This window comes from Carlito syrichta, unplaced genomic scaffold (assembly GCF_000164805.1).
Source record: "Carlito syrichta isolate Samal-C Ts95f unplaced genomic scaffold, Tarsius_syrichta-2.0.1 Scaffold303120, whole genome shotgun sequence".
Taxonomy (NCBI): Eukaryota; Metazoa; Chordata; class Mammalia; order Primates; family Tarsiidae; genus Carlito; species Carlito syrichta.
The window spans coordinates 1743-18048 of NW_007247216.1; the positions used below are offsets into that span (position 1 = coordinate 1743).

At 47.5% G+C, this 16306-nt stretch overlaps 1 protein-coding gene across 1 annotated transcript; it reads left to right on the forward strand.

Annotated features, from left to right (window-relative positions):
• The first annotated feature begins 9673 nt into the window (after positions 1-9673).
• ZNF785 (zinc finger protein 785) lies at positions 9674-13998 on the forward strand. The gene is made up of 3 exons (XM_008057753.1): positions 9674-9933; positions 10088-10216; positions 12643-13998. The coding sequence occupies exons 1-3, from the start codon at positions 9729-9731 to the stop codon at positions 13551-13553; spliced, it is 1245 nt and encodes a 414-aa protein (XP_008055944.1). The 5' UTR covers positions 9674-9728; the 3' UTR covers positions 13554-13998.
• The last annotated feature ends 2308 nt before the right edge of the window (positions 13999-16306 follow it).

The window sequence follows — 16306 nt, forward strand, 5'->3', positions numbered from 1 at the left end:
AGTCCCCGCCAGTCTCCAGGGCTAATTTAGTTAAGGTCTCTTTTAACGTTGTATTCATGCATTCTACCTGTCCTGAACTTTGGGGCCTGTATGCACAGTGTAGCCCCAAGAACCCGAGCTATTCCCTGTGTTACCTTAGAAACAAAACCTGGTCCACTGTCTGACCTTATTCGGATGGGGAAACCATACCTTGGCATAATGTCTTCCAGGAGTTTCTTTACCACTATTGGTGCCGTTTCATGTTTTGTAGGAAATGCTTCAGTCCAGCCTGAAAAAGTGTCTATAAACACCAGTAAATACTTGTAACCATATTTTCCTGGTTTTATCTCGGTGAAGTCTACCTCCCAGTATGCTCCTGGCCTGTTACCTTGGAGTCTGGTTCCTGGGTTGGATTTGTGTGAAGAGGCATTTGTTACTTGACAAGTGTAGCACTTGGCCACGATCTGTTCAATTTTAGATTGCAAGTCTTCGATGGTTATTTTAGCATGTCGTATCAAGTCTCCCAATTTTTTTGTTCCCATATGAGTACTTCTGTGTATTTTTATGAGGAGCTGTTGTCCTAATTTTTCTGGTAAGATTACACTGCAGTTTGCTGCCCTCCACCAGCCGTGCAAGTATTGTACCATAGGTTGGCGTTTGATCCAATTTAAGTCTTCTTCTGTGTATTTGGGGTCATCTGGCAACTCTGGTGCCCCTGGGTCTGGTAGCGTTGTTACTAGGACATAATTTACAGACATGGCTGCCTCCTTTGCTTTTAGATCAGCCAAGCATTTCCCCCTGGCTACCGGCGTGTCCACTGTCTGGTGTCCTGGACAATGGATGATGGTTAATGCCTTAAGTAGCCAGAGGGCTTGTAGCAGCTCGAGGATTTCAGCTTTGTTTTTGATAGTTTTTCCTTCTGCCGTTAGGAGCCCCCTTTCTCTGTAAATGGCTCCATGTACACAAGCCGTGGCAAATGCACAACTGCTGTCTGTATAAAGGTTTATCTGTTTGCCAGCTCCCATAGTCAGCGCTTTGGTTAGCGCGATTAACTCAGCCCGCTGGGCAGAGGTTCTGGCCACTAATGGTTCTGCCCAGACAGTTTCAGTCTCCGTGGTTACGGCTGCCCCCGCATACCTTGTTCCATTCCAGATGAAGCTACTGCCATCCGTGTACCAGGTGTTATTCGCATTAGGCAAGGGCTGATCCTGGAGGTCGGCTCTCACCCCAGGCACCTGGGCCAGGATTTCTTGACAGTCGTGGGGGGGGCCTCCCAGTCTGGGTTGGGGAGCAGCGTGGCTGGATTCAAGGAGGTGGGGGTCTGGAACAGAATTCTAGCAGGATCTAGGAGCAAACCCTGATAGTGAGTCAAGTGGGCATTACTTATCCATCGATCTGGTGGCTGTCTGAGCACCCCCTCTACGGCATGGGGTGTACTGACATACAGTTCTTGACCCATGGTTATTTTGTCAGCATCCTTGACCATAGTGGCGACTGCTGCAATGATTTTCAAACATGGGGGCCATCCAGCTGATACAGGATCTAATTTCTTTGAGAGGTATGCTATGGGCTTTTCCAGGGGCCTAGCTATTGTAGCAGGACCCCCTTTGCGACCCCTTTCAGTTCATCCACATATAGATGAAATGGCTTTGTTAAATCAGGTAACCCAAGGGCTGGGGCCGAGAGTAACGCTTGTTTGAGGTTATTAAAAGATTGGTTCATGGCCTCCGTCCAAACAAAGTCTTGCTTATTCTTAGTGGCTTCATATAGCGGTCTAGCCAACTAGCGAACTCCGGAATCCACAAGTGGCAGAACCCCGCTGAACCCAGGAATTCGCGTACCTGGCAGACATTTTGTGGCGGTGGAATTCTTAGAACAGTTTCCTTTCTGGCGTCCGTTAGCCATCTCTGCCCATCTTTTATTTTGTATCCCAGATAGCTCACCTCCATTCTGCAGATTTGTGCCTTTTTTGCTGAGGCGCAGTACCCCAGGGTGCCCAAAGTTTGTAACAAGTCCTTGGTGCCTTGCAGACACGTGTCTCGGTCCTCTGCTGCCAGCAGGATATCATCTACATACTGTAACAGAGTTAGGGTGGGATTCTTTGTACGAAACTCACCCAGATCCTCCTGCAGTGCCTCGTTGAAAATGGTGGGTGAATTCTTGAATCCTTGAGGCAGTCGTGTCCAGGTGAGCTGGCCGTTGATACCCTTTTCTGAATCCGTCCATTCGAAGGCAAAGATGTCCTGGCTTTCTGGGGCCAAGGGCAAACTGAAAAAGGCATCCTTTAAATCCAGCACAGTATACCATGTCCTGGTTGGGGGCAGAGTGGTGAGGAGGGTGTAGGGGTTTGGGACCGTAGGGTGTATGTCCATTACTCGCCAGTTTACCTCTCGTAAATCCTGAACCGGCCTATATTCACCTGAGTTTGGTTTTTGCACCGGCAGCAGGGGAGTGTTCCAGGCTGACTGACAGGGTCGCAGCACCCCCACACTTAATAACCACCGGATGTGAGGGGCTATATCTTCCCGTGCGGTCAGGGGCATCAGGTACTGCTGCACCCTGACCGGATCAGCTCCCGGTTTCAGTTCCACGAACACAGCCGGCTGGTGCTTGGCTAGTCCCATTCCCCCTGTCTCTGCCCATGCTTGGGGAAAATTCTGTAACCAGCAGTTTATATCATCCATTGGTGGTAGTGGCCTTTGGAGGAGACGATACTCATCCTCCAGGCTTATAGTAAGCACCTGGATAGGATGTCCATTTTTGTTTAAAATCTTTGTCCCCTCTGGGTGAAAGCTGATTTGAGCTCCCATTTTGGTGAGTAGGTCTCGGCCTAACAGGGGGTATGGGCACTCAGGGATGATTATAAAGGAGTGAGACATTCGGCCCACGCCAAGGTCCACTGTCCTTTGGGTGGTCCATGGATACGGCTTAGTGCCTGTGGCCCCCTGCACCCACGAAATCTTGTTTGATACCCTTCCATGTGGTTGTAGTAGGACAGAGTGCTGCACCCCTGTGTCCACATGGAATTGCATTGGCTGCCCCTCCACCTTAAGAATTACCCTGAGCTCGGGGAGGGGCTCCAAACCCCGACCCCCCTAGTCCTCAGGGTATAGGTTTTCCTCCAGATTTAGGATGTGTAACTTATCTCCTGGATCCCTGGGATTAGGGTATTTCTTGGAACAGTCTTTCACCCAATGACCCTCTTCTCTGCAATATGCACACTGGTTTCTGTTTAATTTGGGGTGTCCCTTCTAACAACTGCCCTCCTTACCTGGCTCCGTGGCCAGTTTTTTGAGGCGTCTCTGTTTCTCCTGGGGGTCATTGGTGGTGGTGGCCAGCAGGATTTTGGCTAAGTTGCAAGTCTGGTGGTTGTTAATTCTGGGCTTTCTTGGCTGTTGTATACTCTTTCAGCCACTATTAGTAAGTCCTGAAGGCTTTTCTCTCCTAACCTCTCTACCCTCTGCAACTTCCTTTTAATATCTGGGGCAGCTTGATTGACAAAAGTCATTATAATGGCTGCCCTAGTCTCCGGTCTTCTGGATTCATGAGTGTACCACTTGAAGGCCTCCGTAATTCTCTCCAGAAAAGCGGCCGGACTCTCATCCTTATCCTGCCTAACATCATATACTCTGGCCAAATTAGTGGGCTTGCGTGCTGCAGCCTTGAGATCCGCCATTGGAGTCTGGCGATAGACCCGGAGCCTCTCCTTACCTTCTGCCATATTAAAGTCCCACACAGGGCAGGACAGGGGAAAGGCTGCATTGATGAAATCTGGATTCTGGGTCAGTTGTCTGTCCTCCCCCAGAACCAATTTCCGGGCTTCCGTCTGAATGCGTTCTCTTTTTTCCATGGTGAAGAGAACCTTTAAAAGCATTTGGCAATCATCCCAGGTGGGCTGGTGGGTAAAGAGAATGCTTTCTAACAAGTCAGTTAAATCTTTGGGATTATCAGAAAATTTGGCGGTTTGGGTTTTCCAGTTGTACAAATCAGAGGTGGAGAACGGCCAGTAGTTCAGGGGCTGTTCTCCAGTTTCATCTGGAGGCCCCATTGCATGGAGGGGGAGCATGGTGGAGTCAGCGGGTCCCATATTTGGGGCTGGGGCTGCCCAATTGGTGCATCCCCATGTTCTCGCTGCCGGTCCGCGCGGGGGCTCCTCCGCGTGTGGAACAGGGTCCTGGCCCCCAACGGCACCCTCTCTAGGCGCCGGGGGAGCCGAAGGGGTATCATGATAGGGAGGAGGGAAAAGTAAATCCTCAGGCTCTGCATCCTGCAGGACCGGGTAAAGAGGGGTTTTAGTCAACCCCTGGGTTTCCGTGGGCCTGCTGGGCTTTGTCTCCTGCGAGGCCAGGACTCTGAGCCCTGTTTGAGGTGGAATAAAAGATTTGGCCCATGGGGGGGGTTATTAATTACATCCTGCCATAACTACGAGGATGTAAGGCACCTGATCCAGGCAGCCGTGACGTCCATCCTGGAAGATAACATGCTTAACCTGCAAAACAAGTCTTAGTGAGAAAGTGCCCTCTGGGAAGATAACATGCTTAACCTGTAAAACAAGTCTTAGTGAGAAAGTGCCCTCTGGCGGCCATCCTACATTGAAGGACGGCCATTCAGACGTGCAGAGGGTTTGAAACTTTTTCCTGTGGATGGTTACACTCAGATTATGAGCCCTTTCTTTTATGTCTGGAAAGTGGTCAGTCATCAGGGTTAGAGGGGTGGTCAGTGTCTGTCCCATGTTTTCCATCCACAGTAACACAACCACAAACACAGCAGACAAAACGAAGCTACCAACATGAAAGTGTGGTTTTCCGCGGCCATGAAGACAAAAGTAAAACTGAGCTGAGGGTAAGTCCGTGCCCCTAGGTGACTGACTTTCCTCACAGATGAGGACTTCGTCCTCCAGACGGGGCTGCAGGACATCTCCCACGACCCCTGGTCAACGGCCCACCAGTGCGTCTGCTTAAGTCAATGCCAACCAGGATACACAGTGGAATTCCTATGAATACAGATGCGCACTGATAGAGGAACAAGTGCACTCACCTGCCGGCACTGGGACCCTCCGGGCTGGGGAGTATCTTTGGGCGGGGGTCCTCTGGGATCCCGGATGAGCCCCCAAATGTTGTACCCGAATCCTGAATCCAAGAGACCACCAAAGAGCCAGCTCCGATGCAAATCACACGAGGGTCTTTATTCAGGCTCGAGTCTGGGCTCACGTCTGTAACCGGCACAGCGGTACAGGAACGAGAGCCCCGACCCAGTGCAGCAGGCAGCTTATATACACAGTTACAAGGGAGGAGAAAGAACTTTACACTTGTTCGCACATGATTGGGTAATTTCTCCTACTGGGTACGGGGGCATTTGGGATTGGTTGGTTTGTATGGTCACGGGTTGCGCTGACCGCCGCTGACCATCAAATGGTCAGGCAGGCTGGGTGGAACTGGTTGGGACCTCTGGAATGTGAGACTACTAGGGGAGTGGAGCAGGAGATGGGGCCAGAGGGTCTGCACCATGACTCCGCGGTTTTCTTTTGGTATGTGAACTTGTTTACCAAAAGTATACTACTGGGCTTGGGTGGGAAGGCAAGCATACATCTGAGTTTTAAAAACAAGTTTCAATATACATTCAAAATAAGCCTCAACCTACACTTAAAACAAGTTTTACCACACAATTATGAACTAGATGACCCTTGAGCTCCTCAAGTATAACAAAAAATTAAATAAATAATCAAAGCCCTGGCCACTTTGTACTCAGGCCACTTCTCAGGGTTGTGTTTGCAGCTAGCAATCAATCCTTGAGGGAGAGATAATGTTTCCAACTGGGACAAAGAATAGCTTGCTTACTGCTTACTATATGAGTAAACCGCAGGTTCCCCAAGCTTATTGTTCCTCCTCTGTAATGCAACTCCCTGTGTGCCTAGCATCCATCTAGGCCTCTCCTATGTTGCTTCTGTAAGAGGCAAAAGAAATCAACCCACACGTGCTCATGCTGCTTGTTGTGCCATCAACAATGAAGTCTTTTGTCTCTGACCCAAGAATCTCTTCTTTTCTCCCAGCATCCATGAAATAATAACAGATTAATTTATTAACCTGAAAATAAGACAGCCTCGAATTTCACATCTGACAGTAGGTATCATTTCCCTTTAACAGATAAAGGCAGTGATATTAAATAGCTTTTCCAAAATCATATATCTGAGGCTGGGCTTGGTGGCTCATGCCTATATTCCCAGCATTTTGGGAGGTTGAGGTGGGATGATTGCTTGAGCCCAGGAGTTCTGAGACCAGCCTAGGCAACATAGTGAGACATAATCTCTATCAAAAAAACCCCAGCCAGGTGTGATGGCTACTCAGAAGGTTGAGGTGGGAAACTGCTTGAACCCAGGAGGTCAAGGCTACAGTAAGCCATGATCATGCCACTGTACTCCAGCATGGGTGACAGAGTGAGATCTTGTCTCAAAAAACAAACAAAACACTCCACAAAATCATATATCTGGTAATTCTGAGGGCCAGGACTCGAAGCCAAGTCTGACATCAAAGCAAATTGCTTCACAATGTACTATTCCATTAAACTGTCCTTTAAGATAATTGGTGACCTACTTAACAAATCAGTACTTCAGCTTTTATCTTATTTACTTTAGTTTTCCTACTTAAACTGTCTTGTAACTTGGCATTCGTATCCCGCATTCTTCTAGTCTTCCTGATACTTCTTGGGGTTTCTTTTAGTGTACACAAGTAGAAATTCCTTCCTAGCAATTCTTGAGAAACTTATATGTTTTTCCAAATCACAAGAACAATTAGTCAAGATATGGGGAAAAAGCAAAAAAGTATTATAGGCTGAGCCACCCAGCCCGGCATGGCACAAAATTTAAACATTTTTAAAAAAGTATGTAAGTTAAAATAAAATCAGGCAACCCCAAGTCGGGCTCGGTGGCTCAGGCTGTAATCCCGCCTTTTGGGAGGCTGAGGTGAATGGATTGCCTGATCCCGCAGGTTTGAGACCCACCTGGGCAAATTGCTGAGACCTCATCTCTACAGTAAATCAAAAAATTAGTCGGGTGTGGTAGCGCACGCCTGTAGTTCCAGCTACTTGGAAGGCTGAGGCGGAAGGATTGCTAGAGCCCAGCAGGTTGAGAATGTGGTGATCGGGAGCGGCCACTGCACTCCAGTCTGGGCGACAGAGTGAGACTCCAACTCAAAAAAAAAAAATCAAGCTGGGCTCTGTGGCTCAGCCTGTAATCCCGCGGTTTGGGAGGCTGAGGTGAGTGGATTGCCTGAGCCTGTGCGTTTGAGACCCACTTGGGCAACTTGGCGAGACCTCATCTCTACAATAAAAATAAAAAATTAGCTGGGCGTGGTAGCACGCGCCTGTAGTTCCAGCTACTTGGAAGGCTGAGGTGGAAGGATCACTGGAGCGCAGCAGGTCGAGGCTGCAGTGGCGATAACGGCCACTGCACTCCAGTCTGGGTGACAGAGTGAGACCCCAACTCAAAAAAAAAAAAATCAGGCAACCCCTTCGGGTCCCCTCCCACTGTGGGAGATTTTCTGTCCTCTTAATAAATCCTGCTTTCTCAAAATAAAATATAAAATAATATAAATTCTTTCACCAGGTGCAGTGGCTCAGGCCTGTAATCCCAGCACCTTGGGAGGCGAGAGGATTTCCTGAGCTCAGGGGTTCGAGTCCAGCCTGAGCAACATGGCAAGACCTCATCTTTACAATAAATCAAAAAACTAGCCGGGCATGGTGGCACAAGCCGGTGGTTTCAGCTACTTGGAAGGATCACCTGAACCTAGTAGGTTGAGGCTGCAGTGGCCATGAGCGTGAGCACTCCCAGCCTGGGTGACAGAGTGAGACTCCAACTCAAAAAAAAAAAAATCTTTCTTCTACCACTATCCTCCATATCCCAAGTTCTCCTCCCTAGAAGTCATTGTTACCAGGTTATTATGTAACCCTCCTGCAGATACTTAATGGATATATGAAACATAGGTATAGAACATTTTCCCCTCTTAATGCAAATAGTAGTATATTATAGACACTACTTTGCACCTTGATTTTTTCTTTTTACAATATATCTTGTTAAGCGATTGATTCATGTCTGCACATTATAGTCATTTAATCCTTTTTCTAGTTGCGTAGTATTCCACTGCAAGGATGGATGGATGGATGGATTATTGATTGATTGAGTGGGAGTCTCACTCTGTTGCCCAGGCTGGAGTGCAGTGACACACTCACAGCCACTGCAGCCTTGACCTCGATCCTTTCGCCTCAGCCTTCCAAGTAGCTAGAATTACAGGCATGTGCCACCATGCCAGGCTAATCTTTTGATTTATTGGAGAGATGAGGTCTCGCCACGTTGCCCAGGCTGGTCTTGAACCCGTGGGCACATGCAATCCTCTCACCTCGGCCTCCCAAAGTGCTGGGATTATAGGCATGAGCCACTGTACCATGCCTGATTTATGGGTTTGTTTTGTTTATTTATTTATTTTTCGAAAGCAGGAATCATTGAGAGGACAGAAAAGCTCCCACAGTGGGAGGGGACCCGAGGGGGTTGCCCTATTTATTTATTTTAAAGAAGAGGTCTCCTTATACTGCCCAGGCTTGTCTCGAACTCCTGTCAAGTGATCCTCATGCCTCAGTTTCCCAAAGCGTTGTGATTATAGGCGTGAGCTACAGTGTCTGGCCCCTTATTTTATTTAACATAGACATTTTTTGCTGTCGTCTATCTCCTATTCTTTTGTTGCTTATTATTATGAAATAGAATGCAAAGTGGTTTCACTATGGGGATGGGCAGCGTTTTGTTACACATCTAGAATTTTCTCCTCTGCTTCTATGAATATGTGGTTGGAAAGGTTTGAAAAAATAGTCTGAGATGATCTGATTCATCTCCCAATTTCATTACTGATTTATCCGCTGTAATTTGAACACAGATTTTTCTGACTGAGACAGGACACAGATGGATTACAGTAATAACTATACATTCATAATGACTAAGAACTTAATACAGTGCCCTACACGAAGCACTTAATTAAAGCTGGGAGTCAGAAAACGACTCTAAATCCCAGCTCTATCGTCTATGAACAGTCATCTGGCCTTTTGCATCTCTAAAAGAAAAGACATCTGTGACCTCAGGGCAAAGGCCAAGTTAAATACTGGGTAGGAACCTGTTCCCGCAGCCACCCCGGGCTGGGCCTGCCCGGAATACACAGAGCTCAGACTTGGGATGGACCTTCTCTCGCTCCCTCGCCTCCACAATCTACCTGTCTTTGCCCTTCAGCTTTTACTCACCTCGAAGCCCTGGACCTCTCGATCTGCCTCTGAGACGTCTCACACAGTCTCCAGGAGCCGAAGAGAGTAGTATCAACTGGTCAGAGCCTGTCCCCTCGATCGCTGTCCCGGAAAAACGAGTCAGGAGGGACCTCCCCTTCGGCTACTTTCAGATCCGTCGCTCCCTCACGCTCAACCTTTCAAACAGGCCGCTCCAGATAGACCAATCACAGCCTTCCTTCTTCCCCTGGCTTTCCCGCGCTGTCCAATCAACGCATACTATCTATCAATTGGCCGTGTGGTGGAGGCCAACCTCCCGCCGGTTTCCCCCAGGTACGTAAGGGCAGAGGGAAGAGATGGTGACGTCGAAAGGCGCCATCTTTATTAAGGGCAGAACTGCAGGCCCTGGCGGACTTCTCGAAGGAAAGACAGGCATGCTAAGCATCTTCACGTAACCTGGAAACCTTCTTTGCCAAGCACCGAAGGGGTTTTCCATGGGGCCGCCCCTTGCTGCGCTCACAGTGAATGTACCCGGGGAGGCCCGGCCCCGGCGGACGAGGGAAAGATGGCTGGACGCCGTGAGTTTCGCGGACGTGGCGGTGTACTTCTCCCCAGAGGAGTGGGGCTGTCTGCGGCCCGCGCAGAGGGCCCTGTACCGGGACGTGATGCGGGAGACCTACGGCCATCTGGGCGCGCTCGGTGAGGCCCAGCGCTCTGGCCAGAATCCCCAGTAACCTGTGGAAAGGGGGATTGATATCCCCAGAGGCGTTTGGGCTGTCAGTGGGGCAATGAGGAGGCAGCTTCATCCTTCCCGCCTGTGTTCTCAGCCGAGCCCAATGTTTCTCTTTCGCAGGATTTTCAGGTCCCAAACCCGCTTTTATCTCTTGGGTAGAAGCAGAGGTGGAGGCGTGGAGCCCGGAGGCCCAGGACTCCGAGGGTAAGAGCCTAGCAGCTGTTTCCAGAGGCAAGGGAAAGGTAGCAGGTACTTCCTTTCAGACCCCAGTACGTGGCTTCTGAGAAACCCAAGCCGCCTCCTCCCCCCACTCAGATCCCTAGTACACACTGCCCCTTGCAAAGGCCCATTGTGTCTCATGGCACCGTGTTTCCAGAAAGGTTATCTCACTGCAAAATGGCCCAACAGAACAGCTACATTGGGACCTAGAGAGCCATTTAATCATGCTGAAAAACTCCAGTTTAACGCCAAATAGAGCTTGAGCCTCTCAGAAAATCAAGTGAAGGGGGAAGCATAAGTATTTTATGTTGTGTGATAAAATGAAGCCGGATGTTCCTCTGGCTATTGTGTGACTCTTGGAGTGGTAGATAGTGCCATACATCAGACTTTTAAATGAAGACATAGGCCTGGCGGGTGGCTCAGGCCTGTAATCCCAGCATTTTGGGAGGGCAAGGCAGGAGTTGCTTGAGCTCAAGAGCTCGAGATCAACTTAGGCAACATAGCAAGACCTCATCTCTACCAAAAAAAAAAAAAAAAATTAGCTGGGCTTGATGACATGCACTTGTAGTTCCAGCTACTTGGGAAGCTGAGGCTTCATGATTATTTGAGCCCAGGCCGTCAAGGCTATGATGAGCTGTGATTGTGCTACTGCACTCCAGCCTGGAAGACAGAGTGAGACACTAACTAAAAAAATAAAAGAAGATGAAGACATAGGAAGCCGAGATGAGAGGATTGCTTGAGCTCACAGGTCTGAGACCAGCCTGGGCAACTTGGTGAGACCTCATCTCTGTAATAAATCAAAAAATTATCCGGGTGTGGTGGCGCATGCCTGTAGTTCCAGCTATTTGTAAGGCTGAGGCGGAAAGATTGCCTGAGCCTAGCAGGTCGAGGCTGTGGTGGCCGTAAGCATGTGACTGCACTCCAGCCTGGGCAACAGAGTTTAAAAAAAAAAAAAGATGAAGACAAAATGTTTTTCTTGCAGCCATGATGCCATGTTTATTCCCAGATCTTCCCATGAAATCTAGTATGCAGTCCAAGTGTAGACATTTTGGTGATGGCCTCAAATTGTTGAACCCGTGACTCTAATGAGAGAGATAGAGACCACAAAGAGCCAGCTCCGATGCAGACACACAAGGGTCTTTATTCAGGCTCGAGTCTGGGCTCACACCCGAAGCAGCAGCTTCAGGGACGAGAGCCCCGATTCATAATGGCAAGCAGTTTTTATGCACAATTACAGAGGGAGGGGAAAGAACTCCAAACTTGATTTTACATGATTGGGTAATTTCTCCTAATGGGTACAGGAACACTTGGTATTGGTGGGTGCTGCCCGTGATTGACAGAAACCCACGTAATGGGCCAAGTGGAATGTTAGATAAGTTAGGTCCATACAGTCCCTGCGTATGAAGTAACCTGAGCTGGCAGGCAAAGGGTTACATTAGCCCTTTAAGTTTCCATCCCAAGGTCTGCTTAGGAAAGATTGTTTGCTTAACATTTACATAACATAACATGGTCATTATAGGACAACAAAAGCCAAACTTAACAAAGTTTTAAATATGAATGCTGCAAACCCATACAGTGAATGTGGGGTAGAAAATCATATACTAATTCTGGGAATTTATAAAATATCACAAGCTTATTATAGCAAGGCGGTTACTTTTATAAAAATCTTTGTTCCCTGCAGGTTTACATAGCCACTGCGTGTAAATTATCACTGGGATAAAAACCGGTGATAGAGAGCAGCTGGTGCCTCTGAGTCTGCTGCCACCTTGTAGTAATGTCTGAAAGGGGCTTATCGCTTTATCATTTACATCCCGTTGTAAAAGCATAAGTTAGTCTGCTAATTTGGGGCTGACAATGCTTAACCCAAGAGTTCTAAATACAAACACTGCTTAAAACCCGACATATGCCTAATTCTATGGGGTCTGAGGTAGGATTTAAACTACTAAAATTTCATAAAATACATGAGGTAGGAATACACAAAATATATAGTAAACATGAGGTGGGGATATATGAAATACAGTGAACTAAACGCTACTTTTACAGCAAATAAGTTTCTTGGTTTCCTGGGTCTCTCAATAGCATGCTCTTAACCTAAATCTATTGTTGTCCTCTCAAAATGGCACCAAAGAAGGTCATTTAATGCCTGTTTTGCAAAGGTATCATAAACAGGTTCAGGATGGTAAGTTCTATGAGGGCGGTGACCATCACTATTCTCAGTGCCTGACACAGAATAGTAGCTCAATATTGTTGACTCCTCTTCCCGTTATTCGTGTTCAGGGCCTTCCTTTGTTAACCTCCCGTGTTTTTTTGCTTTTACTCCAGGTTAACTTTTAGTGTCCTCATGACTGAGCTCCTAAGGGGCCATATTCTCAGCCGTTTTATGCTGCCTTCCAAGGCAGGACATGGTCTGGAACATGCTGCCAAGTTTCAGATTTTATTTTTTTCCCCTGTCTCAGGATCCAGGGATGGGATTGAGGAAAAGGAAAGGCTGAAGAATAGTCCAAAACAAAAAGAGACACATGAAGTGTCTCTCAAGGCGTGGTTGTCAGCCAGTGTGCCATCTGGCTTCAATCCCAAAGCTGCCTGCCCAGAGCTCTGCAGCAACCCTAGTCAGAGCCCCATCAAGCCTTGGCTCAAGGACACACTAATCTGCAGACTGCCCTACTCTTGCCCAGACTGTGGCCGCAACTTCAGCTACCCTTCTCTTCTGGCCAGCCATCAGCAAGTCCACTCCAGGGAGCGGCCTTTCTCCTGTGACCAGTGTCAGGCTCGTTTCTCCCAGCGCAAGTACTTGCTCCAGCATCAGTTCATCCACACAGGTGAAAAGCCCTACTCCTGCCCTGACTGTGGGCGCCGCTTCCACCAAAGAGGTTCCCTGGACATCCATAGGTGGGCACACACTGGGGAGAAACCCTACCCATGTCCAGATTGCATGAGTCGCTTCACTTACCCCTACCTGCTGGCCATCCACCAGCGGAAGCACACAGGCGAGAAGCCCTACAGCTGTCCCAACTGCAGCCTCCGTTTTGCCTACACCTCCCTGCTGGCCATCCACAAGCGCACACACACAGGCGAGAAACCCTACCCCTGTCCTGACTGTGGCCTTCGCTTTACCTACTCCTCTCTCCTCCTCAGTCACCGGCGCATTCACTCAGATAGCCGGCCCTTCCCCTGCCTGGAGTGTGGGAAAGGCTTCAAGCGCAAGTATGCCCTGGAAGCCCATCAATGGATCCATCGCTCTGGCAGTGAGAGGCTGAGTTGGCAGTGGACTGCAGTGGGGCTTTCAGAGCCAGCCCTTGCTTTGCGGGGCCAGGATCCCCCAGTTCATTTCCGGTACTTTCCAGATATATTTCAAGAGTGTGGGTGATGGACTGCACACAAGATGATCAGAGTTTTCTTTGGAAAGGAAATGGGGGAATAAGGAAAGGAAAGTGGGGATTTAAGGAAAATAAGGTCTGTTTTAGGAAATAAGCAGAAGTGAGGGGGACAGAGAAAGTCTGTGGGGAGGAGGCAGGAATCTGAAAAGCTGACTGAGGACTGATCCCATTTTCTGAGACTTTGCTTACAGACCCCCTTGTTCCACATCCCACCGTGGGTTACTTTACTGAAAACCACTCACCTAATAGCTTTTCCTCTGGACTGTTCTCTCTCTTAGAGCACTCTGCTTTTTGGTCTCTATCTCTCTCCTGCTCCGAGATGGGGTCCCCTAGATGTGAGTGCCTATTAAAGGAGCCAGCATTCACTCTGGATCCCCCATAATACAGGGTACATCTTGGACCTGTCCCCATGGGGATCCTGTCTTTTAGCCAGTACAGGTGAAACATCTGGCAAGGAGACACGTGTGGTATGAAGCCATTGTTGGCATTCTTTGGTCTTGAAGACCTAGAGATGGCCATAGAGAAGACAGTGGCCTCAGGTGGGAACTCTCTTGCCCCACTCTCACTCTGCACACAGTATCAAACCTAACAAACTTTAGAATTGGGCCATCTCTCACTGTATGAATTAGTGATTGCAATGTTGTTTGTTTCCTCAGATACTTGCATGTCCTTGGATTTTGTACCTTTGGATTAAGATGTATTCTGGGGCCATGGCAGCTAGAAATATAATGTTGGAGGCTTTTAAATTTTTTTTTAGGCTGGGCTCAGTGGCTCAGCCTGTAATCCCAGCACTTTGGTAGGTGGAGGTGAGAGGAATGCCTGAGTGTGGAGGTTTGAGACCATCCTGGGCAACTTGGTGAGACCTCATCTCTACCATAAATCAAAACATTAGCTGGGCATGATGGTGCACACCTGTATTTCCAGCTACTTGGAAGGCTAAGGGGGAAGGATTGCCTGAGCTCAGTGGCCATGAGCGTGCACTGCATTCCAGCCTGGGCGACAGAGTGATACTCTCACTCAAAAAAAACCAACTTGAAATCAGGTATAGTCTTTCCAATCTAATTTTTACTGTAATGCTTGTATATGTCAGTGGTTAAGAAAAGCCCTTCTGCCTCATTTAAATCAGCTAGCCCAGCCGGGCTCAGTGGCTCAGCCTAAAATTCCACACCTTTGGAAGGCTGAGGTGAGTGGATTGCCTGAGCCTGCGGTTTCGAGACCCACCAGAGCAACTTGGCGAGACCTCATCTCTACAATAAATAAAAAAATCAGTCGGGCGTGGTAGCGCACGCCTGTAATTCCGGCTACTCGAAAGGCTGAGGCTACTCGGAAGGTTGAGGCGGAAGGATCACTGGAGCCCAGCAGGTCGAGGCTGCAGTGGCTGGGAGCAGCCACTGCACTCCAGTCTAGGCAACAGAGTGAGACTCCAACTCAAAAAAAAAAATAATAATAATAATAAATAAATAAATCTGCTAGCCCTACTTTTGAACAGGAAACAATTGAAGCAATAAACAAAGAAGTGAGTGGGATTAAGCATATCTGGTGCTAAGTGACTCAGATATCTCTTTGAACAAAAGACTGTTTCTTTGAATTCCTGGATTCCAAAGATGATTATTGACAGAACTGGGTGTTCTTTTTTCTTTACCACATAGCCTCTCCTGAGTTGGTTGACCTGGATTCCAGGCTCAGCTCAGTCCCTACTAGCTGTGAGGCTTTTAACATGATTCAACTTTTCAGAACTTTAGCTGTCTCATTTATAAATCGGGGCTCAGCAAATTCATGGGGTTTCTGAGATGAAATGGGATAGGTTTAAAGTTACCTAGCATGTTTTTATAGTTTGAAGAGCAAGTGTCTGAGTTTTTCCCTCTCCAACATTTTATTTTTAAAAATTTCAGACATTCAAAAGAATTGAAAGAATTTTATAAGAACACTCACATGACATCACCTAGATTCTACAATGAACATTGTTCTCTATTTGCTTTACACATATTGATCTATCTGTCCATTCCTCTGACCATTCATGTATCCATTTTATTTTCTTTAACGTATTTCAAAGTAAGTTGTAGACATCATTACACTTCACTTCTAAGCACTTCCACACAAGGCTAACTTTTGTGCAAGAAACTTAAGCTGTCACTTGAAATTTAGTTGAACCCTGTTATTGACAAGTAAAATTTATGAACCAGTTATCTCCAGTATGTTTTATGACCTCATAATTATCTGATCAAGAGTCTTAAAGTATTTACAGTTTGCTGGGCAATAAAACATTTTGAAAGGAAGAGCATTTTTGTATTTTTTATAATGAATGGCAGGAAAAACAACATGACATTAGCCAATTGTGATGGAACAGTTTTAGTCTTACCTGAAAGTTTGTTTCAATCTGATTAATTATCAGTCAAGTTTATTGGTTAGCGCCATCCTCTTAAGTCTTCCACCCTTAGTTCAAAGAGAAATGACTTACAAGACAGTACCTGAAGAAACGAGTATTTTTTGGTCCAGGTGAAATGCTTTACAGTGTCTTTTTAGTTAAGGTTGATACTCTATTTAAAAGGAGAATCAAGACATACAAGTGGTCAACAGGTACGTGAAAAAATACTCAACATCACTAATCATGAGGAAAAAGCAAATCAAAACCACAATGAGAAAATATCTCAGCCGGGCTCGGTGGCTCAGCCTGTAATCCCGTGCCTTGGGAGGCTGAGGTGAGTGGATTGCCTGAGCCCGTGGGTTCGAGATCCACCTGGGC